Here is a 24,280-nt window from a genome sequence, read left to right as displayed (position 1 = left end):
CTCCGGATGTGCAGGCCCGTCTTCTGAACATGCCCTTTGATGGCTCACATTTATTTGGCAGCAAGGCTGAGGAGAGCCTTGAGAGGTTGCAGACCTCAAAAGCTGCGGTGAAGTCTTCAAGCGGCGCGGTGCGTCAACCTCTCCTTTTCATCCTAGGGGACAGTAGTGGAGGGGAGGTTCCTTTTTGTTTCTACTCCTCTTTTGGTAGAATGAGAGGGGTCGCCAGTCAAAGGGGCCAGCGTTAAAGTACCCGTGGTGGTCGGGGAAATCGTGGTGCCAAAGCCGCTCAGGCAGCTGCCTCTTTGCCTTCAGGCACTGCCGCAGCCGCTTCCAAAAAGTCGTGAGGCAATGTCCCATGGTTTGCCGGTTGGGGGCAGACTGTCACAGCATCTCGAAGAATGGCGTGCCATTACTTCAGATGTGTGGGTTCTGGATACCATAGCGCACAGCTACTGCCTTCCTTTCCTTCAGCGGCTTCACGACAATCCACCGGGAATACACTATTTGAAGAGTCCGGATCCGCTCCTTGTGCAGGAAATCTTGCCCCTGCTGGAGAAAGGCGCCATAGAACTTGTGCCTGTAGCGAAGAGGAACAAGGGATCGTATTCCCCTTATTTTTTGATCCCAAAGAAAAACGGAGATTGAGACCCATCATGGACTTAAGTTGGTTGAACAATCATCTCAGGAAGGACAAGTTCAAGATGGTCACTCTTTCTTAAGTCCTCCAGGCCCCTTCAACTTCAGGATTGGTTGGTGTCTCTAGACCTCAAGGATGCATACTTCCATGTGCCGATCCATCCCGCGCATAGGAAGTACCTGAGGTTTGTGTCTGGGGACTCGCACTTTCCGTTTCGGGTCCTGCCGTTCGGATTGACCTCCGCCCCGAGGGTTTTCACCGAGCTCATGGTGGTGGTGGCAGCGTACCTCAGGTGAGGGGGATTCACATCTACCCATACCTGGACGACTGGCTGATCCAGGCGCGCTCTCCCGAGCTAGCTTTGAATCCTCTCGGTGCCACCTCTTAAGGTTGGTCGGCCTCATGGCTTCCTGCATTTTTCTGGTGCCAGAGGCCAGGCTGTGGATGAGATCCCTGCAATGGGTCCTCAAGATGCAGTGGTCGCAGTTCTCTGGCAAGATGACGGATCCTGTTATGATCCCACCCTCGGTCTCACAGAACCTTCTGTGGTGTGTGAACGAAGGGAACCTGATGAAGGGGAACAGTTTTGGCAACCGTGGCCGGAGGTGACTGTAGTGATGGACGCTTCCCTCACAGGATGGGGCGCTCATGCCAACAACTTGACTGCCAGCGGTCGTTGGTCTCCACCGGAGTCCAGACTCACATATCTGTTAGAACTGAGAGCCATCAGGCTAGCCCTGAAGGCTTTTCTGCCCTCGGTACGGGGGAAGAGTGTCCTGGTCAGGACGGACAACACAGTAGCCATGCATTACCTCAACAAAAAAAAGGGGGGGGGGGCAGGGTCACTCCCGTTGCGCAGAGAGGCAATGCAGCTCTGGTTCTGGGCCATCCGGCAGGAAATTTCGGTCTCGGCAGTTCATCTGGCCGGCGACGGAAATGCGGCGGCGGACGCTCTGAGCAGGCAGAGCACAGTCTCTCTCGAGTGGGAGTTGGCTCAGGAAGTCCTTCAGGATATCTTCGCCCTTTGGGGAACCCCGCAAGTGGATCTCTTGGCCACCAGTGTCAACCGGAAGTGTGAGGGATTCTGCTCAAGAGAATTTCCCCCAAGAGGAGCCTTGGGAGAAGTGTTCGTGGTGGATTGGTCATTCCCACTGCTGTACACGTTTCCTCCAGTCGCCGTCATTCCTCAAGTGTTGCTGAGGTTCAGTTCCCACATGATCCTCATTGTTCCAGATTGGGCCAGGAGAGCGTGGTACCTGGACCTTCTGGAAATGTCCATCTGCCCTCTAGGCTGGCTTCCCCGCCGAGAGCTCTTTTTCTCTTTTTTTTTTTCTTTTTCTCTTTCTCTTTCCCCCTGGCTTGGTATCTGAAAGGTTGAGGTATAAGGATTGGGGCCACCCGGATGACGTGCTGGAGGTGTTGCTTTTGGCTTGCAACAAAATCCCTGTGCCGTTGGCCTAAGTTCTGCAACTGGTGCAGGGATCACAATGTTGATCTTTTTCAGTGTTCCATTCCTATGGTTTTGTATCTTACTTTCTTTGGCCCACAGGGGCCTTCAAGTGGGTACCATTAAAGGTTACCTGGTGGCGCTGTCTATCTTTAAGCACTCGTCTGAAGAATGCTCTTACTTTAAGATTCCTTTGATTTCTCAGTTTTTTATAGGACTGACTAAGGTATTCCCGCCGTCCCCTTTCCAGGTGCCGGTGTTGGATTTGGTTTTTGAGATTTCTCATGGGTGCTCCGTTTGAACCCTTGCACTCTTTCCTTTGAGATTACTGTCCTTCAAGACTGTGTTCTTCATTGCGGTTACTTCCGCTTGCAGAGTGAGTGAATTGCAGGCACTTCCATCTAAGCCACCCTTTACTGTGTTTCACAAGGACAGGGTTGTACTGCGAGTACGTCCTTCTTTTCTACCCAAGGTAGTCTCTGAATATCATTTGAGTCAGAAGGTGGTTCTTCCTTCTTTCTACCCTCCTCCCGATCCTAGGAGAGCTCTTAGCTTTTACATTTCTAGGATGTCCAGGGTCAGAGTGGACGATCCACGCTTTGTAGGATATGCTGGTCACTGATTGGGCCTGGCTGTTACCAAACAGACCTTGTCCAGGTGGATTATCCTTACCATTACAGAGTGTTACCGGTTGGCGGGTAAAGACCCTCCTGAAGGGTTGAGAGCTCATTTCACTAGGGGCGTGGCTACTTCCACCGCCCTTCAGCAGGGTGTTCTATTAGGAATATTTGTGATGCCGCTACTTGGGCTTCAATCCATACATTTGTAAAACATTATTGCCTGGATATGGGCTTTGGGAAAGTGGTTCTTTATTCCACAATCTAATTGGGTATTCTAAATTCTTTTCCTTCCTCCATTTACTGGTACTGCTTTGGTAGTCTGTCAAAGATGTGGAATGCGTTGGAGGACACAATCCATTCGAAGAACAAGTTACTTACCAGCTGGTAACTTTCTTTCGACTGGATGTTCCTCCAACGCATTCCACAGGAGAATTTCCTATGCGATTGCAGTTTGTTTCCGCAAGGCTAAATGCAGTCCAACAGGCATCAGACTGGTCACACGTTCTGGGGGAAAAATAACTTAAACTGAGGCTACGTGCGCCGTCTGTCCTATTTATAACATTCTTTGATGACGTCTTCGACGGAGGCCATCAAGGGACATGGACCCGACGCTATCGACGTAGGACACCCTCTGCCGAAAAAGTTTCCGAAGTGCACAGCTGTGAACATTATTTGTCAGATGTGGAATGCGTTGGAGGAAACATCCAGCCGAAAGAACGTTACCAGCTGGTAAGTAACTTGTTTTACTGTATTTCTGCTAAGAACCGCAAGTGCACATAGTTACTGATAATATGATAGCATTGCCTTTTAACTTTCTAGCGTTGCAACAAATGTAATCGCGAACAATCACAAACTAAGTAGCGTCCTGTGAAGTGTATTCTAAAGTATTACAAAGTGGTGGTGTGTAAACGTATGAAGTATTTAAGGTGGTTCTGGTGTAAATATAATATATAATTTCATATAAACTATGTGTGAGTGCTTCTTTGATGTACATGTCTAACTGGGTTCAGTGTGCTTACCTACAGATCTCATTTTCCTCTTAAGATAAGCCTGACTGCACTGTCACTCTACCAATGTGTCAGCAGTAGTACAGACTGATACTAAGAGTTGGGGGATCTACAAACCACTGGGATAGTTTACTAAAGTCTTACCTCCACGTCGGACTCTATGAAAACTCACCTAATACTAAGGAATTACTGTTTTGTTTTGCTAAAGGCCATTTTAAACTGATTTGTATTCATTTTTTGTTTTAATCAGGGAATATCTGATGTTGCTTGGTCATCAGATTCCAACCTTCTTGTCTCCGCTTCTGATGACAAAACATTAAAGATCTGGGATGTCAGTTCGGTAAGAGCATATGCATCATTTTTGTTTCTAAGTAAATAAATGAGTGTATTTTGTTCGCAACCTGCCACAAGGACTACATCACTGTTTTTGCCATCATTATTCCTTGTCCACCTAGCTTCAAGTCTTTCTGTTAAATAATTATTATTTTGGCGTAGATTTTTTTTTCTTTCATTTCGAACACTTTAGTCTGGACACGCGCCTTGATGGACCAAGATGGAACTGCTTTTTCCATCCTGACCCTCCCAAGGACCTGTGTATTTTTAAAGTTTTTTATAGATTGTTTACCCAACTGTTCCCTGGTGAGTTCTCAATGAAAGTGCCTAAATTAAAGAGCCTTTAGTACGAGGAACGAATTACACTAAATTGAACAATGAGCAATGACTAATTTGACCTAATGGAATGCCACCCGGATCCAAATCGCTGTAATGATTTCAGCACAGTAAAAGGTGCCTTTTGCAGGAAACTAAATACATGGGAATGGTGCTGCAACTACTATCACCTAAACTAAAAGGCTACTCAGCTGTGAACACTGTGAGGCTGTAGGCCCCAGAGGTATTGCTTTCAGTGGCCTCATCCAGGAATACGACGAATGCGCATTATGATGTGCTGTGATATACTACCATTACGGGCTATTTGGGGAGCTATATAGGGCCTGTAGGCAGAAGAGCGATACTGTCTAATTTGCCTTTGTACCACTAACTTCGAGACGTTTTCACTGGCTGTCCCTAATTGGTCCCCTTCTATATGACCTCCTTGGGAAAGCTAGTCCACGAATACGAGAGCATGAAATCCATAGACTTTTGGAACATTTGCCTAAACAGAGAACACAACCAAACATGTGGCACTTTATCAATTTTGGACAAAAATTGAGTTCTTGTTCAGAAACCTCAAGGATCCCATGAACTTGTAAGACTAATGGTGATTACCATGAAATACATGATGTTCTGAAAGCAAAATTGTAATTTGGGGGTAAAGCTGTATTCAGCATATGATTTCTGTTGATCTTAATCAAGTGTTGATATTTGCATCTTATTTTTATGGGTAGAATTATTAATTAAACTGTGGTTATGTATACATTCATTTGTGATATATTTTTATATATATATTTCTAAGGCTTGTGGAATCTTAGATCACATGCTATGCATAGGCTAACATCTAGTGGAAGCTGCAGAGTATTAGTTTGTTTTTCGAAACTCGAAAATGGGCATCGACACAGGGCGTGCCAGTAATACTATCCCTAGTGATGTCCGCTGTACCCATGATCCCTCACGTGTCTAGGACCCTCAAATTGTTTTTTTCTGCCATACTTGTCGGAAGCATTCTGCGGAGTTCCCTGGCTTTTAGCCATAATTTTGCAAATAGTATAATATTTCCCCGTTTCTTCCATCCCCACGTCGAGTCACCAAATTTCGAAGCTTGATGCCGGCCCGGAGAAGAAAACAACCGTTGAGAGCTGTATGGGGGACTTTGGGCCTCGGAAGGCCTCTGGCCTCGGCCCTGCAAGTAGGGAGAGTGGGGGGTGGTACATAACTCTATACACACACTAGCCTGCTGCCACAGGGTGCGCATGGAGGGTACACCTTTCCAATTTTGCCCCAAGTGCAACTGCAAGTACCCTTGGGTTGACAGACACGCCACCTGTAACCTCTGCTTGCCGAGGGACCACCCCGAGGTGAACTGCAGAGCGTGTAGCCGGTTCAAGGCTAAGACTCTAAAGGACCGTTCGACCAAACTTTAGGCCCACCACGCCAGGCAACGAGAAGTCATGGAAGCGGAGGGCACCTTCAGTGATGGCAGCGACGCCGTACTATCGGACGGCGAGGGCAAAGTGGTGTTGAAAGACAGCCAAGAGCAAGTCCCCGTCCTTGGAAGGTTGTCCGGCAGGGCAGCTATGGGGAGCACACCCGGCGACACGAGTGCTACCCACACCACTTCCACTAAACACTCGAAGTCCAACCTAGACTCGACGTGCGTGTCGAGTTCTCGGAAAGAGGCACACAGTGGTCCACCGATTCGGTGTCCTGGGCGTTCTCGGTCAAGATTGCCGCATGACACCAGGCAACCATCCACTGTTGCCAAGAGTGCCTCACTCACCAAAGTTATGGAGGTACGATCGTCGGAAGACGAAGCCAACCTCCATCCCCAGGCCGCGCTCCAGGCATCGGCGTCAGCAGACCGCTTGACGGCTGCTCCCGTATCCCGACGTCCTCACTCTAAGGAAAGGGACTCTACCCCCGAATCTCAGCGCCAGACGTCGAAAAGCTCACCAGGGAAGCACTCTTCCACTCATAGGGGGGGGGGGAGAAACAGCAGAAGAAAACATCCCAGCCTTCTTCTGCACCTCTGCTACATAAAGACAGTGCTAAGTCTTCTGATAAACAGCTAGCCAAGACCCCTGCACAAGCCCATAGGTCCAGTCAGGTCATAGCAGGGAAACGCTCCCAGGAAAGGATAATCACCAGCTCCAAAGAATGGTCCAGTGAGGATATAGACAGTTATGTCTAGAATGTCATCCCTAGCAGACTGCTATGCCAAGAACCCAGATCACTTCCTCTCATATACCCCTGACGGGGCTACTCCCTCAGGGTCTAGGTACTCACAACCCCCTGGTAAGAAACCTCCAGTTGAGGCACCAACGCAGTTGGTCTTCTGACCCTTTCTACGTACAGCCATACACTTAGTATAGTGAGGATCCACTACAAGATGAGGATCCATAATTGGTAACGTTGGATGACCAAACTGGGGTGGACTACTATGGGGATGACGAGGACCAAGAGGAGGAGGAGGAAGATGACCCAGAAGTCTGCAGAATAGACTCCCCGGTAGGCAAAGAACCTCAGGTTACCGACTCTCCAGTCGACAACCAACCTCTCCTAAATGAGGTTTTGTCTAGAGTGGCAGAACACTTCCGCATAGACACTCGGGGAGCACAGGAGGAGAGGGACTTTGCCGAGGAACTAGTAGGAGAAAAGAAACCCATTGCCCATACCATCCCTATTCTCAAGTCTATACAAAGAAGAATTGATCCCTCCCTTCTCAATCCTAACCTCACCAGGGCATTAAACCCCAGAATCGAAAAATTGTTCAGGGCAGCCCAATCAGCAAGGGGGCAACTGAAACCTGACTCCCTGGTAGTGACTAATACCCGGAAGAGGGCGGGAACGCCTCTATCTTCGTGTGAGGCTCCCCCCAACAAGGAGAGCAAGAAGATCTACGGGTTGGGAAGGAAGGTAGCCTCCACTTCCACCTATTGGGCAAGGATTGCCAACTCCACCACTCTGCTGGCTAGTTATAACTGCCACCAGTGGGAGCAAGTAGCTGCACTCGACTCAGCACCAGAACCTTTAAAGGATCAGTTGGCACAGTTGGAGGGGAGAGCCGTGTCCGGTTGCATCCCTAAGGCAACCTTTGATGCTGTGGATAACGCCGGCAGGCTAATAGCAGAGAGCACTGTCATTAAGAGGCATGCTTGGTTAAGACAGTCAGGGTTTAAACCCGAGACACAAGCATCCTTAATCGACACGCCGGTGGAGCCTAATCTACTGTTTGGCAAGGCGGTAGAGGACGCATTAAAAAAATGCCAAAGACTAGTATGAGATTCTGAAATCCCTGGGACAGTTGACCAACAAACCCCCAAATCAAAGAGGAAATGGTAATTTTCGTCACCCATGTGGCCAGCCCTACAGATAAGGTGTGTATCGGCCACTTTTACGCACTAGAAAATGGCAAATACTCCCAAAAAATTAAAATTGAGAGTAAAAATACTCCCAACAAAAAACAGGATAAAGACATGTAGAATCTTGCACCCCTGCTTTCACCCTCACTGCTCCATGGATACGTTTGGACAAGTGGCGCACGTAGTACCACAGGAAGAAACTCCTATTTGAAAGGCTTATTTGGAAGAAGTAAACCTGCATCTTTTAATGTGCATGAATAACTGTGCAAATTAATAAGTATTACAAAAACATTTCCATTTTTCAGTTAAATCATATTTTTACTCGCTTATAAATACTCTCATTGGGAATTGGACTTACATTTTTACGCTCAAAAAATTCTTTTTACTACCAAAATAGGGAGTAAAATACTCCCAGTTCCAAATCTTATCTGGAGCACTGCATGTGGCCAATATTCACAAAGAGGCTCCAACTATTCTCAGGGGCAGGGTACATCATGGGGTAACAACCAGCAGTCTACCCAGAGTTACAACAGGGGAAACAAGAGGGGCTGTGGTAAGGGTAGAGGCAGCCCCAGCAGAGACGGCACGCCTCCTGCAAAACAGTGATGCCGCGATCAGGGGCCCTTCCCATGCATCTCCAGTAGGGGGACGCATTACCAACTTCACCCAAGCTTGGGAAGGGATCATATCAGACAGATGGGTGCTGTCCAGTGTCCGCAGGGTACTGCATAGAACTGCTCGAGCGTCCTCGAAACCACCCCCCACGACAAAAAGTACATTCCTTGGACCACCAGAAGATCCTCCTCGAGGAGATCGTCAATCTTCTAGAAAAGGACGCGATAGAACTCGTCCCGGGCAAACAGGTAAACAAGGGTATTTATTCAACTTACTTCCTTGTGCCATAAAAAGTTTTGACAATGCGCCCAGTTTTAGATTTGCGCCCTGCAAACAAGTATGTCAAGCCCCAAAAGTTTCGCATGACTACTCTCCAAGAGGTAATCCCCCTCCTAAAAAGGGGGATTTCATGACAACATTAGACATGAAAGGTGCATATTTTCATGTTCCCAGCGCACAGAAGATTCTTGGCTTCAAGGTGGACAGTCAGCACTAACCGTTCAAGGTGCTGCCCTTCGGTATAGCCTCAGCTCCAAGGGTATTCGCCAAGGTTCTGGCAATGGTGGCGGCACACCTATGCAAGGAGGCTATCCCAGTGTACCCTTACCTGGATGACTGGCTCATCAAGGGGGAGACCCCAGTAATTTGCAGTTCAAACATAGAACGATGGACCTCCTCTTCGAATTGGGTTTCTCCATAAACGAGAAAAAAATCAAGCCTGGTGCCAAGCACCTCCAAACAGTTCCTAGGAGCTGTACTAAACAATCCAGAGGGGTTGGCCTTTCCATCGAAAGAAAGAATTCGGAATTTACTACAAATTCCTCTATATCAGCCCAGTCGCCAGATAACGATGCGCAAAGCGATGCGTTTGCTAGGCATGATGGCATCATTTATTTACCTGGTTCCCCAAGTGCGCCTGCGCATGCGTCCCATGCAAGAATGGTTGGCGAAACAGTGGTCTCAGGCAAGTGGTCAGTGGGACGATCTAGTGGTCGTTTTGCCAACACTGGTACAAAGTCTTCACTCGTGGACAAGAGAGAACCTGTCAAAGGGGAAACCCTTTTACGATCCAGAAGTACAGGCTGTAGTCACTACAGATGCATCCCTGTCAGGGTGGGGAGCACACCTCCTTTACCACATAGCTCAGGGTCTCTGGTCTCACACAGTGGGCAAGAATCATATCAATCTGCTAGAGCTTCTGGCAGTATTCAGAGCGCTTCGAGCGTTCGAGCCCCACCTGTTGAACCTGTCAGTGCAGATCTTAACAGACAGTACAACAGCGATGTTCTACCTAAACAAGCAGGGAGGGACTCCTTCGCCACATCTGTCCAGAAAATTTGGATATGGGCACTCAGACGGAACATTTACCTGTCATCTAAACATGTTCCAGGGGATCTCAATTCACTAGCAGACGCCTTGAGCAGAGATCCTTTCCCAGGAGAACACAAGTGGTCTCTACACAGAGAAGGTCGTTGAAGACATCTTCTCACAGTGGGGTTTCCCCACTATAGACCTATTCGCCCCAAGCGAAAGCAGACAATGCCCAGACTTCGCATCCAGGTTTCCCCAGCCAGGCTCCAAGTGGAACGCCCTGTGGATGAACTGGTCAGGGATGTTTGCTTGCGCTTTTCAACCAACTCCTCTAATGAGGAAGGTGGTCAACAAGATGCACAGGGAATCGATGACGCTCATCCTAGTTGCTCCCATGTGGGCGAGACAACCGTGGTTCCCATACCTGCGCAGGCTAGCAATGTGCGAACCCATCAGACTCCCGTGCTGGTACAACCTACTATCCCAGCACCAAGGTCAAACAGTGCATCCTCAACCCAGCTCAATGAACTTGGCAGCATGGCTCCTGAAGTCCTAGAGTTTGGACACCTCAACTTACCACAGAGGTGCATGGACATCCTAAAGGAATCTAGGAAGCCCAACATTAGGCACTGTTATTTTGATAAATGGAAAAGATTTGTTATCTGGTGCTAGAATAAGCAAATCAACCCAGTTGATTGCACTCATTCCACTATTGTCACCTACATGCTCCACCTGCTGGATGCAGGGTTGGTATTTAATTCACTAAAGGTACAGCTGGCTGCACTGTCAGCATACACCACCTCCCATAACAAGGTATCGTGGTGGAAAGTACCAGTGGCTAAAGCCTTCATGGAAGGGGTAAAGAGACTCCACCCTTCAATTTCTAACCCACCACCAGGATGGGACCCTAATGTGGTGCTGGCTAAACTCATGGGCCCCCCATTCGAGCCCATGCATAAAAGCAGTCTCAAACACCTGACATATAAAACTGCCTTCTTAGTAGCCATTACATCCATAAGAAGGGTCATTGAAATTCAGGCTCTGTCAGTGCAGGATCCTGTCTTTACTGTTCATAAAGAGAAACTGGTTTTATGTACACACACTAGGTTCTCACCTAAATTTATTTCTAAATTCCACGTTAACCAGTCAATTGAGCTTCCGGCTTTCTTCCAAGAACCCCAAAGCTCTGCTGAGGTGAAACTACACACCCTAGATGTGCGTAGGGCGGTCCTATACTATGTAGGCAAGACCAGGCCGCTAAGGAAACAGACCAACTGTTTGTCTCCGTAGCTACAGGCAGAGAGGGAGATCGCGTCTTTAAAGGTGCCTTCTCTAAGTGGATTATAAATTGTATCCAGCTGTTTTACTCCCTTTCTGAAAAAACTCTGCCTTTCACGCCAAGAGCCCACTCTACAAGAGGCATTGGGGCCACTCTGGATTTCATTGCAAATGTACCCCTTGACACCATTTGCAAAGTAGCTACTTGGAGCTCTATTCACACTTTTACTCAGCACTACTGCATTGGCACTCATTCCAAGACAGATACTCAAATGGGACAAGCGGTTCGAAGACATTTATTTGCTCATGACCCTTCTCACATCCCAACTCCTTCTAACACTGCTTAATAATCTATGCACAGCATGTGATCTAATCAGATTCCACAAGCCTCAGAAGGGATACATTACTCACCGTAATCCTACTCTGATGCTTGTATCTGCTTAGATTCACATGCGACCCACCCTTCCTCCCCTCTGAGAGAAGGCGCATGGATGCTTGTAGTCTTATCTTTCTATCTGCTTGGATAATCTGTACTCGCGCTACTCCATGTCAGAATAAATACAATCAGAGGGTCCTAGACGCGTGAGGGATCATGGGTACAGCAGATGTCACACTAGGGATAGTATTACTGGCGCGCCCTATGTCGACGCCCATTTTCGAGTTTTGAAAAACAAACTGTAATGCTCCGCAGCTTCCACTAGATGTCGGCCTATGCACAGCATGTGAATCTAAGCAGATACAAGCATCAGAAATACGATTACGTTGAGTAATGTATCCCATATATTTTGAATGAATGTTTGTATTATGAACAATTCTGAATTGAACTAATTTTATTTTAAAATGTTTTTATTGGCATTTATGAATTACATTAACGTTTAGTTTCTTAATGTATCGTCTTTGCCACAGTTCAACAGGTCATTTTATAACAACAAAAACGTATTTATTGCTTGATCACTGTGGGTGAGCAAGTGCCTGGTCAATTTACCAGGTTTCGACAGTCTATCGCCCGTTGATTATATATATCCCAGTTGTGGGCTCTGTTCGTTCATGGGGGTTTGTCGTCTGATGGGTGGAACATGTCCCAGATCAATGGTTTCCAGGCCTCGTATGCAGGGCCCGACTCTGCTCCAGCTTTGGTCACTCCATTGCCCCCATACCCCCGACCAGTGTTCCAATATACTGTGCCATCTGGTGTATTGTGGGCCCCCCGCCGTCTTCCACGCCATTGCAATGGACATTTTGGCCAGTATGCATACCATGTCCATGAATTTGACCACTGAATTGAACTAAAACATAATTACAAAATATGTTTTAGTGACGACCCACCCACCTCTCCCCCCATCTTGCTTATTAAACTCGCCCCACATCCTGGTTAGTGTTTTACTTAAACCCTCTCTGGTCTTTCAGGCAAGTCCCACTTCTCGAACTTCTTCAGGCTCTCCTAGTGCTACAAAGGCATAGCAGCCCATGCTTAGAAGGTGGGAGGGGTGATTAAGAGGTGTACAGTACACACTCTACACACATCCCTAATTTGATTATCCACACACACAATTTGTATAAATATATTCTTCATTTGGAAAAAGGGAAGAGAGGATGACTCAATTTAATAGGTAAGTAAATTTAACAAAGCAAATATGCAAGTATCAATGTTTAAAAGGTTGTCAAAGGAGTTTTCTCAAAAGTTCATTGACTTCTTTCATAGAGTAGAAAATGAATTTACAGGCAGATAAATGCTTTTACTGTCTAGGTCAGTGAAGTGTTTTTAAAGGGGTATGGGTAAATAGTTCTGGTCATTTTGGCAGACTTTTGAAGAAAAGTTATCTTTTCTTAAAATGTCTAAATAAGCACTTTCCGCATCTCTGGTTGAGTTTATGCCATAGTATACCATTTTGGAAGACCGGGAAACCAACCCGAAGAAAGGGATCGGCACTGCGGCGTCTGGAAAGCCGTATCCTGTCATAGAAGCAAATCTACAGCAGATGTATTTGGATTTTTCAGGAATGGCCTTTGCACATTTAGCAATTATTGGGGGTTCCAACGATAACCAATCAGTGCAAGTGCAGGAGGGCCCAGAAGGCCCTTGACAAGACTGATAATTGAAGATTCAGCTGCTACCTGTGTCTAGCATCTGTGAAGAAATCTGGTGATGAAGCGTTACTCAGTTGTCCTCTGGTTCAGCCATCAGCTTCTGTAGATGGGGGTCGTTTCAAGACCCCAGGACCAGACGATTGTTTGAGATTCACCCACAGTGGCCGGCTACGGGAGAAGGACAGTGAGGTGAGGCGAGTTAGTTGGTGTGGTTGAAGAACAAAGGGCTGCACTGTGCAAGGAAGGATTTCTCTTTTGGCAGATTTCCTTTCAGATTTGTATAGATCCCGCAGTGTTTTGCTTTTGAACCTGTCCTGACTTTTTACAGGGAAGTGATACCTTCAGCTTCACTCCTCTGCACTTTTGTAAACATTTATATTGGGGAAACTGAGCAGTCTTTTAGACTCTGTATTGGGAAATGGTTTCCCTTTTGTCTTTTTATCTTTAACATTTTTGATAGTGTTAGGCAAAGTTTGAATGCAGTACCCTCTGGGAACACTAAAAACAACTATGACTACAGGTATAGGCAACCCAACCTTTGGTAGAAGCTTGTACTACACAGTTTTGGTAGCGTGTTGAGCAGCCAGGCTCATCTCAAGAGGGGAAATGTGAGCAGTAGTGGAGTTACACAAAGATTCACAGTTACAGGTATTCAAATAAACTCTTACACTCAAGGTATCTTGCATAACCAATTAAACAAGTTACTTACCAACTGGTAATGTTCTTTCGACGGGATGTTCCTCCAACGTGTTTCACATCTTTGACATGTAATGTCCACAGCTGTGCTGCTTGGGAATTTTTTTCGGCAGAGGGCCTCCTGCGTCAATGGCGTCGGGTCGATGTCCCTTGAAGGCCTCCGTCGAGGGCGGCGTTACCGGATGTTATAAATGGGATGCACAGCGCCCGCAGCCTCAGTTTGTTTTTTCCACCATAGCCTGTGACATGCTCGTACACAATCCCTGCTTGACTGCACATAACCATGAGGGAACGCAAGCTGCAATAGCATAGGAAATTCTCCAGAACGGCAGGCTGAGAGGGCGATGTGGAATACATTGGAGGAACATCCAGTTGAAAGAACATTACCAGTTGGTAAGTAACTTGTTCTTTGAAATGATTGTTCCCTCAACGTAGTCCACATCTTTGACAGACTCCCAAAGCAGTATCAGTGAATGGAGGAGGGAGAAGAATTTAGAATACCCAATCGGATGGCAGAATAAAGCACCGTTTTACCAAAGGCCATATCCTGACCATGGAGCGTATCCAAGGAGTAATGTTGAAGGTGTGGATGGAAGCCCACGTCGCTGCATCAAAAATATTCCTAATAGGAACTCCCCGCTGCAGGACTGTGGATGTGGCCACGCCCCTAGTTGAGTGAGCTCACAACCCCTCAGGAGGGTGCTTGCCAGCCAATCTGTAACATTCAGTATTGGTGAGGATAATCCACCTGGACAAGGTCTGTTTGGTAACAGCCTGGCCCAATCGGTGTCCAGTGTTACCCCACAAAGAGTTGGTTGTCCACTCTGACCCTGGACGTCCTAGAAATATAAAAGCTCAAAGCTCTCCTAGGGTCCAATCATGGAGTCGCTCCTTTTCCTTTCTAGGATGAGGGGAGGATAGAAAGCGGGAAGTACCACTTTCTGGCTCAAATGAAACTCACACACTACCTTAGATGGAAAGGATGGCCGTACCCTCAGTACAACCCTATCCTTGTGGAACACAGTAAAGTGTGGCTTAGATGAAAGTGCCTGCAATTCACTCACTCTGCGAGCAGACGTAACTGCAATCAAGAAAACGGTCTTGAAGGTCAACAGTCTCAAAGGATAAGAGTGCAGAGGTTCGGGGCGTGGCTTGGAGCGCCACCGATGTGGCTGCTCCCCTGAGGCCCGCCGTGCGAAGCCCGCCGCTTCTGGGCCCCTGATGCGGCTCCGCGCCCGTATACCGGAGCCCAGCTGATCCCAAGGACGTCGGAGGACCTGAGGCCCACCCGGGCTGAAGCGGGGACCACGACGATCAACGGAGACGAAGTTAGCCGCTCCGGTTCACCGAGCCGGCCGCAGCGACGATATCCCAAGATGGCGGCCGTGCTCGTCTCCCGGCCCTGGAGGGCGGTGAGAGCTTTCTGAGGCCGCATTCGGACGCGGCTCAGTTTCTCGAGCACCCGGGTCGCGGCGGAGCAACATCAGCCCCCCGGACCTCTCCTCCGGTGCTCTCCCTGGGGCGACCCTTGCTTCCGACGCTACCAGCCCGAGCCTGCACTGCCCGACGAGGGACGATACGGACGGTGCCCTTCAGGTAGGAGCTGCTGGGGGTGAGGCTCGCCGAGGCCACGCAGAGAAATCCCTCCACAGCGCCTGAGGTGGGGGCCGTGCCATCACCGCCCCCCCCCCCCCCTCCGCCCTCCAGCGGGCTCCTACCTCTCACCACCTAAGACCCAGAGATCCGGCCTCCATACGCCACACTCCTGGGGCGCCCCGGCCCACACCACCATCTGGAGCCCCCGCTCGGACCCGGGACCCCTCCCACTATCATCCCCACCGGGCGATTCAAGCCTGGGTCCTCGGAGGAGGAGCGGTCCTAGCTGGGTCACATCGAGGGACCCACAGCGGCAAGCCCCGAGAAGGGCCTGACCAACGCCGCCCACCTGGAGCCTCGACCTGGCCACACTCTCATCCCGGGCTGCCCCTGACGGGTAGGCCCCTTCGGCCTCGGAGGTGACCTGACTGCCTACACCTTGGGGCGACCCGCTCTGCTCTCTCTGGCCTAGTCTCAAGGGGGCGCACGTTACTCAATCCCCCCACCGGAACTTACGCCCCACATACCTGCCCACCATCAAGATTTGGAGAGTTCACCCCCTCACTCGAATCCACTACACACCGGCCAAGCTTGGAATCAGCTTCCCTTTTCTCAATCAAGAGCCTCGACGCTCATCCACAGGGTGGGCCGCATAAACCATCTCCCCACCCACGACTCACCAACATGTCGAGACAGTCGAAAGCTATCAAAAATGTGGACATTGCCACCATGCTCACCGCTCCTGATAAGGGAAAGAAACCGGACTCAGTTACTCCCACCCCAGGGCTCTCCCAGGAGGGGGGTGACTCCCCAGCCACCAGAGGTGATCTGTTGGCGTTTATGGCAGACATCAAAGCCGAGTTTCGGTCCTGCATGTCGGAACTTACCTCCAAATTGGAACAAACAGACCATAGGGTGACCGAAGTGGAGCAGAGACTGAGTGAGATCGAGGATCGCTCCCAAGACCAAACAGCCGCCATGGGAGATATCCAGCAAACAGTAAGAGCCCTCCAGGACAAGTGCGAAATCCTCGAATACAAACAAGAGGACCTGGAAAACAGAGCTCGTCGGAATAACCTCCGTATTAGGGGAGTTCCGTCCTCAGTCCCCGACCAAAATCTTGCAGGATACATAGGAGACCTCTTTCAAATTCTCCTCCCGCATCTAGATAAATCCCAACTGCTGCTGGATCGGACCCACAGACTTCGTCCGCGACGAGGAGTAGACTCCGACCAGCCCCCAGATGTCATAACGAGAGTACACTATTTCTCCACTAAAGAAGCTATCTCCGCCATCAGTCGGTCCGGAGATGAACTCTCCTTTCAAGGTCACCCGCTCCAAATTTATCAGGATCTCTCCCTCTCAACCCTACAGAAAAGAAGGGCTCTCCGACCTTTAACCCTCTTCCTCCAAGAGCGTAAAGTCAAATACAGATGGCTTTTTCCCACAGCCCTGCAATTTTCGTATAATGGCTCCCTCCGGAGAATATCCCACTTAGAAGATGCCGCTAAAATCATGCAGATATCCTCCCCCCCTGAGGGAACCACTTCCCCAGACTTGGAAGCCTCGGGAAGCCCTACGTCAGCCCTCCCCCCCCAACCCAGACGTCCTCCATGGTCCAAGGCCCCCCGAAACAGGAGAAGATAACCCGAGTCCGAGCGGCCCCGGATGCCTCCCGCACCTCCGGCGTCCCGGACGCCCAACGTCCTTTCAGCTATATTCAGAAATAGTAACTCCGGCCCAACACAATCCCACGCTCGCCCAGCGCGGCGGGCTTCCTCCACGGCCTATGCCCCCCCTCCAAGATCCGCTCCATCTTAGAGCCCTTGGATGCAAACGTTATTTTGCCAGACACAAATGGCCCTGTTGGCCTGGGGTGGGGTTACACCCACAATGTTTCCCACCCCGCTAGTTAAAAAGTTGGCCTCCCGTTGGGGGCCTCGGTTAAAACTGCAAGTGCGGTACAGTTCACCTCTCCACCCTCTTCACGATGGCAGCTGATGAACAACCTGGAGTCCCCCCTCCATCCCCTACGCATGGAACCCCTAGCTCCCCGATCCCGGAACACCGGACGCTGAGATGCCTTTCTTGGAACGTTAATGGTCTCAACTCCCCCCCCAAGCGCAAATCGATTCTCCAGAAGCTACAAGATGAGGAGGCCGATGTGGTGTTCCTCCAAGAGACTCATCTCCTCCCGGCAGACTTTGGCCGGCTTCGATCCAGCATATATCCACACCAGTTCTTCGCCTCGGGGAACTCCAAAAAAGGGGGCACAGCGATTATGTTCCGGAAAGACTTGCGCCCCCAGACCCTGGACTCCATGATGTGCCCGGAGGGCCGCTTTGTGGCCGTCAAGTGCCTCCTGTTGGGGGACCTCTACACCTTGGTATCGGCATACGCACCCAACTCAGGACAGGCAACCTTCTATGACTCCTTGGGCTCCTCCCTCTCAAGCTTTGTGGAAGGCCAGACAATAATCGGTGGGGACTTCAATGGGGTCCCAGACCCCACTAAGGACAAATCTAACCCCCCCGCCCTTGGCGAATTCGGCCAGGCCCTCAGTCTGCTGCGGCTCTTCAGAACCTTAGAGGTGGTGGATACATGGCGGGTGCTTCACCCCACCGAGAAAGATTACTCCTTCTTTTCGGGCGTACACCGAACTTTCTCCAGAATCGACCTCCTTCTGGCTTCCCCTCAAACTCTCGCCCTCGCTAATGAGGTATCGATAGGCCAGCGAATCCTATCGGACCATGCCCCAATAATAATGGAACTGAGCATTCAGAACACCCACGCCAAGGCAACACGCAGATGGGCGCTCTACGACCCGATCCTCAATGATATGTCAATCAGAGACAACATAACCACCACCATCAAGAACTTCTTTGAGGAGAACCTAGCTGCGGACACCTCCCTGGCCAATAACTGGGATGCAATGAAAGCTGTAATTCGGGGAACGTTGATAGCCCAAGGCGTGGCATACCACCGAAACCGGAAACAAATCCGTCTATCCCTGGAGGAGGACCTGCGAGCAGCTGAGGAAGCCCAGAAGAAGAGTGGCTGGTCCCCCAGAACACAGAGAGCGCTCCGCTCGGCCAGGAAGAAACTAGAGGCCCACTACGCAGAACACACTGCGCAACTCCTGGCGAAGACCAGACAATTCTACTATGCCAAAAGCAACAAGGCCAATAAGCTGCTGGTGGCCAAGCTAGCTAAAACAAGACGGACCAACACCATTATAGGGCTCAAGGACCCACAGGGGGTGATACACCACTCTGAACAGGCGAAATTACAACTAGCCTCAGACCACCTAATCCAGGTCATGACAGCGCCTCCCCGGGATCGATCAAAGCAGGAGGAATACCTACGGAACGCAGCCTTGACGCGTCTCCCAGACTCCACACGGGAGCAGTTGGAAGCCCCAATAACAGCTGAAGAAGTTGACGAAGCCATCAAGGCCCTCAAATCACGGGCCCCGGGCCCAGACGGATTCCCCCCGAGGTTCTATAAGATTTTTAAGCTCCAGCTCATCCCTCACATAGTGGCCCTGTTCAACTCTTTTAAGGTCTCGGGATCCGTGACCGCCACAATGCAGGAGTCGGTGACGGTTCTCCTTCCTAAGCCGGGGAAAGACCCGAGAGATCCGGCGTCATACAGACCCATCGCCCTACTGAATATCGACGCCAACCTGTACTCGAAGATTTTAGCTAACCGCCTGGCACTCATCCTCCCGGATATAATCCACCCCGACCAAACAGGCTTCATTCTTCACCGAGCGGCAGGGGACAACATCCGGCGGACTCTGAACCTAGTGAACATCGCCCACCGCAACTCCCAAGGCCTTGCCCTAATGGCCCTGGACGCAACCAAAGCCTTCGACAGAGTCGATTGGTCCTATCTGGAATGCACTCTGGAAGCATTTGGGTTCGGCCCCACAGCCCGAGCCATGATCCTGGCGAACTATAAGCACCCTCGAACCATCCTCAGGATCAATGGCATCCACTCAGCTCCGATACCTCTGTCTTGTGGGACGAGACAGGGCTGCCCGCTGTCTCCCCTACTCTTCGCCCTCACAATGGAACCCTTCGCCCAGAAGATCAGGTGCAATGAGTCCATTAAGGGCCTTCAGGTGGGCTCCTCCCACCACAAGATCGCTCTCTACGCGGACGATGTCCTATTGACACTCACCGAACCCAACACCTCAGCGAAACACGCTCTGGCCGAAATAAAGGAATTGGGGGAGGTCACCGGCTTCACTGTCAACTTCACCAAATCAGTGGCTTTAGGAGTCGGCCTCCGCCCAGAGGACAAGGAGGCGTTAACGGCTCTGTGCCCGATCGAATGGCGGGACCACTCGATCCCCTACCTAGGAGTTCTCATCCCAGCGAACCCAAAGGAGACCTATCAGGTGAACTTTCCCAAACTGACCAAGGAGCTGGAGGGGGACTTGAAACGCTGGTCCACGCAGGAGATCTCATTAATGGGCCGGATCACGGCCGTCAAGATGAACCTGCTTCCTAGGTTCCTCTATGCCTGCTCATCTCTATCGGTGCCCTTCCCAGCCCAGGCTCTCCATGACTTACAGAGGAAGATATCCAAATTCATATGGAAAGGCAAGAAGGCCAGGCTCCCCCACAAAACCCTGATTGGCAACGCCAGGCTAGGAGGCCTGGGGGTCCCGGACCTGCAGGCCTATAGGACAGCGGCGCAACTGTCACATCTACACGCCTGGCAGACGAGCACAGCCCGCCCCAGATGGGTGGAACTGGAGCAGGCCCAGCTTCCGCTTCCCCTCCGGTTCCTCCCTCACATCCAACCCTCCCTCAGGGCACGCTGGAAGGACATCCTACTAACAACAAAGCAGACCCTAAGCTCCTGGGATTGGGCTCTAAAGCAGAAGGGAATCCCGAGGGGCCGAGGCCCCCTTTCACCGATCTTTCACAACCCCGACTTCTCCCCGGGATCTCTCCCTCGCAACTTCCAGAATTGGATAGACGGAGGCCTGGAAACCCTGGGGCAGATGTACTCCGAAAACAGACCCCGGACCTTCGAGCGGTGCAAGGAGACTTTTCGGCTTCAAGAAAGGGACAGATTCACATACTGCCAGCTCCGCCACTGGTGTTCGCACCCCCAGACCCTCCAGGCGGCAACTCGCCCCCCGACTCCATTGGAGCTAACTCTTGCGGACCTGCCGGCTAGAGGAAGAATCTCGGCTATATATAGACGTTTCCTGGGGGACTTCTTGGCGACAAAAACTCGATCTATGGCTCAGTGGGAGGCGGACCTAGGCCATCCGATCGATGACCAAGCTTGGGTAGACATATGGTCCCGCACCCACTCTTCCTCCACTTGTGTCACCAACAAGGAATGTGCATATAAACTCACCCTACGCTGGTACTACCCCCCTCTCAGACTCCACCACATGAACCCACAAGTGGACCCCGCCTGCTGGAGAGGCTGCAGTCAACCAGGCTCCTACTTTCACATGTGGTGGACATGCCCCAAGATCCAGCAATTTTGGGCCAGGTGTCTCTCCACCATTGAACAAATCACCGGCTCCGCCCTCCCACTGGACCCTGAGACAATTCTGCTGGGGATCCCGGTCCCTGGAATTTACCCCCGCTCCGGCAACAGGGCTAAGCTCCTCACACAGTGCCTCCTGGCGGGCAAGACGGTTCTGGCCCGCTTCTGGAAGTCGCGGGACGGCCCCTGCCTGGCCCACTGGTGGGGAAAATTGTGGGACATCTTAATAGCGGAAAAGGTTACCGCTGCGAGAGCGGGGTCCCTGCACCGCTTCCAGAATGTGTGGGCCCCAGTGCTGGACTATGATCAGCGATATCCCGCAATGACGTTCAAGCCAATCAACACCCGCTGGGCCCTGAGAGACAAGGAGAATACGCATCAAGCGGGGGAGCTAAACTGAATCTCTGGCCCGGGAAAACCGGAATGAGGGGGGGAAAGGGACTCAAAACTAGAATCTTTTCTTTGCAATATCGTACTGCCACCCGATACTGTCTGTAACCTTTACTGCCTTGCTATAAATAAACATATTTAAAAAAAAAAGAGTGCAGAGGTTCAAACAGTGCACCCATCAGGAATTTCAGGACCAAATTCAGATCCCAAACCAGCACCTGGAACGGGGACGGCGGGAACACATTCGTGAGCCCTTTTAGAAATTGGGAAATCAAAGGAATCTTAAAATAAGAACATTCTTCAGACGAGCGCTTGAAAATAGACAGCGCTGCCAGGTAACCTTTAATAGTACCCACTTGAAGGCCCCTGTGGGCCAAAGAAAGCAAGCAAGAAAGAAAGAAAGAAAGAAAGAAAAGAAAGAACCGTTGGAACGGAACAATGAAAAGGATCGACATTGTGTCACCTGCACCTGTTGCAAAACGTATGCCAACGATACAGGGATTTGGTTGCCGGCTGCCTGGCCGAAAGCAACACCTCCATCACGTCATCCGGGCAAGTCCCAATCCTTCTACCTCAACCTTTCAGAAACCAAGCGTGATGGAAAGTCTTGACCTCTGGATGGAGAATCCAACCCCCCCAGCTCACCCCCTGACCGCCCCGATGGCGTGGAGGGCAGCTAGACATTACTAGAGGTCCGGGTACCACGCTCTCCTGGCCCAATTCGGAGCAATGAGGATCATGTGGGATCCGAACCTCCGCAACCTCCTTAGCACCTGAGGAATGACGGGGACCGGAGGAAACGCATACAAAAGTGGGAATGACCAATCCACGACTAATGCGTCCCCCAAGGCTCCTCTCAGAGGAAATTCCCTTGCACTTCCGGTTGGCACCGGTCGCGAACAGATCCACTTGAGGGGTTCCCCAAAGGGCGAAGATCTCCTGAATGCCTTCCTGAGCCAACTCCCACTCCTGGGAAAACCTGCTTAGAGCGTCCGCCGCTGCATACTCCTCTGGCCAGATGGACTGCCAAGAGTAATATTGCTTGCTGGATTGCACAGAATCAGAGCTGCATCGCCTCTCTACACAACAGGAGTGACCCCCCCCCCTTTTTGTTAAGGTAATACATGGCCACTGTGTTTTCCGTCATGATCAGGACACTCTTCCCCCGCACAGACATCAGAAAAGCCTTCAGGGCCAGCCTGATGGCCCTCCGCTCCAACAGGTTGATGTGGAGTTTGGACTCCCACAGAGACAAGCGACCGCTGGCGGTCAGATCGTCTACATAAGCCAACCCTTCCTATGAGGGAAGCGTCCGTCACTGTCACCTCCGGCCATGGTTGCCAAAACGGCTCCCCCTTCATCAGATTCCCTTCGCTGGCCCACCACAGAAGAGCCTGCGGGACCGAGAGTGGAATCTGAGCGGGATCCGACATCTTGCCTGAGAACTGTAACCACTGCATCTTGAGAACCCATCCTCAGTCTGGCGCCAGAAAAATGCAGGATGCCATGAGGCCAAGCAAACTTAAGAATTCGAAAGCCGGAAGACACTGGGCATGTTGAAATGTTTTCACCATCTGTACAATGTGATGAGCCTTCACCTTGGGAGGCGAGCATTGACCCAAGGAAGTGTCCAACATAGCCCAGATGTACTGGAGCTGCTGGGAAGGTGTCAAATGCGACTTCTTGAAACTTGAGCCCAGCTTGTGAAGGGAGCGGCAGGTAAGTCTGAGATGATCCAGAGCTTGTTCGGGAGAACTCATTTGGATCAGCCAGTCGTCCAGGTAGGGGTAGAAGTGAACCCCCCCCTTGCCTGAGATATGCTGCCACCACCACCACCATTAGCTTGGTGAAGACCTGAAACAAAGTTAGAGTTGCCAGCCGCAAATCTCAGGTACTTTCTGCGCTTTGGATGAATCGGCACATGAAAATAAGCATCCTTTAGGTCCAGAGACACCAACCAATCCTGAAGTCAAAGGGCCGAAGGACCTGAGAAAGAGTGACCATCTTTCTCAGTCCCCCGTCTTTCTTTGGAATCAAAAATTAGGGGAAATACCATCCCTTTTTCCTCTCTGCTACTGGCACCAGTTCTATAGCGCCTTTCTCCAGCAGGGTCAAGATTTCCTGCATAAGGAGTGGGTCCGGAAGCTTCAAAGAGTCCCCGGTCGTTTGTCGTGAGGCCACTTTAGGAAGGGAAGGCAGTAGCCGTGGGTTATCGTATCCAGAACCCACACATCCGAAGTAATAGCTCGCCATTCTTTGAGATGCTGAGAGCCTGCCCCCAACCGGCAAAGAATGGAACATGGCCTCATAGCTGCTTTGGAGTGGCTGCGGCAGTGCCTGAAGGCAAAGAGGCAGCTGCTTGAGCAGCTTTGGCACCTCTAGTTCCTCGACCACCATGGGTACTTTTCCGTTGACCCCTTTGATTGGCGGCTCCTCTCGTTCTACCAAAAAAGTAGTAGTAACAAAAGGAACCCTTTCTCCACTGTTGTCCCCTAGGATGAAAAGGCGAAGGTTGACGCACAGCTGCGCCCAAAGATTTAGCAGCAGCTTTGGAGGTCTGCAACCTCTCAAGGCTCTCGTCAGCCTTGCTGCCAAACAAATGAGCCATCAAAGGGCATGTTCAGAAGATGGGCCTGTACATCCGGAGCAAAACCAGACTTCCGCAACCACGCAAACCTGCGTATAACGGTGCTCGCAGCCATGGGCCGGCTAACAAGGTCGGCTGTGTGTGTGGGGGGGGGGGGGGGGGGGGGGGGGGGGGGTTGTCGGGGCGGCGGGCGGCGGCGGTCTACCAAGTAGCTGTCACCGTTGTCTGGATAGACAAATGAAAAGGCAACACTTGGTCAGTTGACGGACCCTGATCCAAAAATATCAGTTAGGTCATCCTGATCAAAAGCAAACGGAGGACCTGACCAACCAAGATACTCAGTCACCCTAGACATCAACCTCTTATAGGAAGATTCAGCATGAGCCCCAGGCTCAAGCCTGCCAAACTCCACCTCGGGAGATGTGTCAAGGCCACTGGTGTCATGTAATGGCTGATGTAACTCCTCCAATTA

The 24,280-nt window shown here is 50.6% G+C and overlaps 1 protein-coding gene across 1 annotated transcript in view; it reads left to right on the top strand.

Moving 5' to 3' along the window:
* Positions 1-24,280, top strand: part of WDR5 (WD repeat domain 5) — a 433,335-nt gene that overhangs the window by 132,306 nt on the left and 276,749 nt on the right. Inside the window, exon 5 of the mRNA XM_069609613.1 lies at positions 3,962-4,051. Within this exon, the coding sequence (XP_069465714.1) occupies positions 3,962-4,051 (90 nt within the window). The remainder of the gene's footprint in view (positions 1-3,961; positions 4,052-24,280) is intronic.

This window comes from Ambystoma mexicanum, chromosome 8 (genome assembly GCF_040938575.1).
Source record: "Ambystoma mexicanum isolate Mex_15411 chromosome 8, UKY_AmexF1_1, whole genome shotgun sequence".
Lineage (NCBI taxonomy): Eukaryota > Metazoa > Chordata > Amphibia > Caudata > Ambystomatidae > Ambystoma > Ambystoma mexicanum.
Note: the sequence above shows the minus strand (reverse complement) of the source record. Positions and strands in the feature narration are given on the sequence as shown.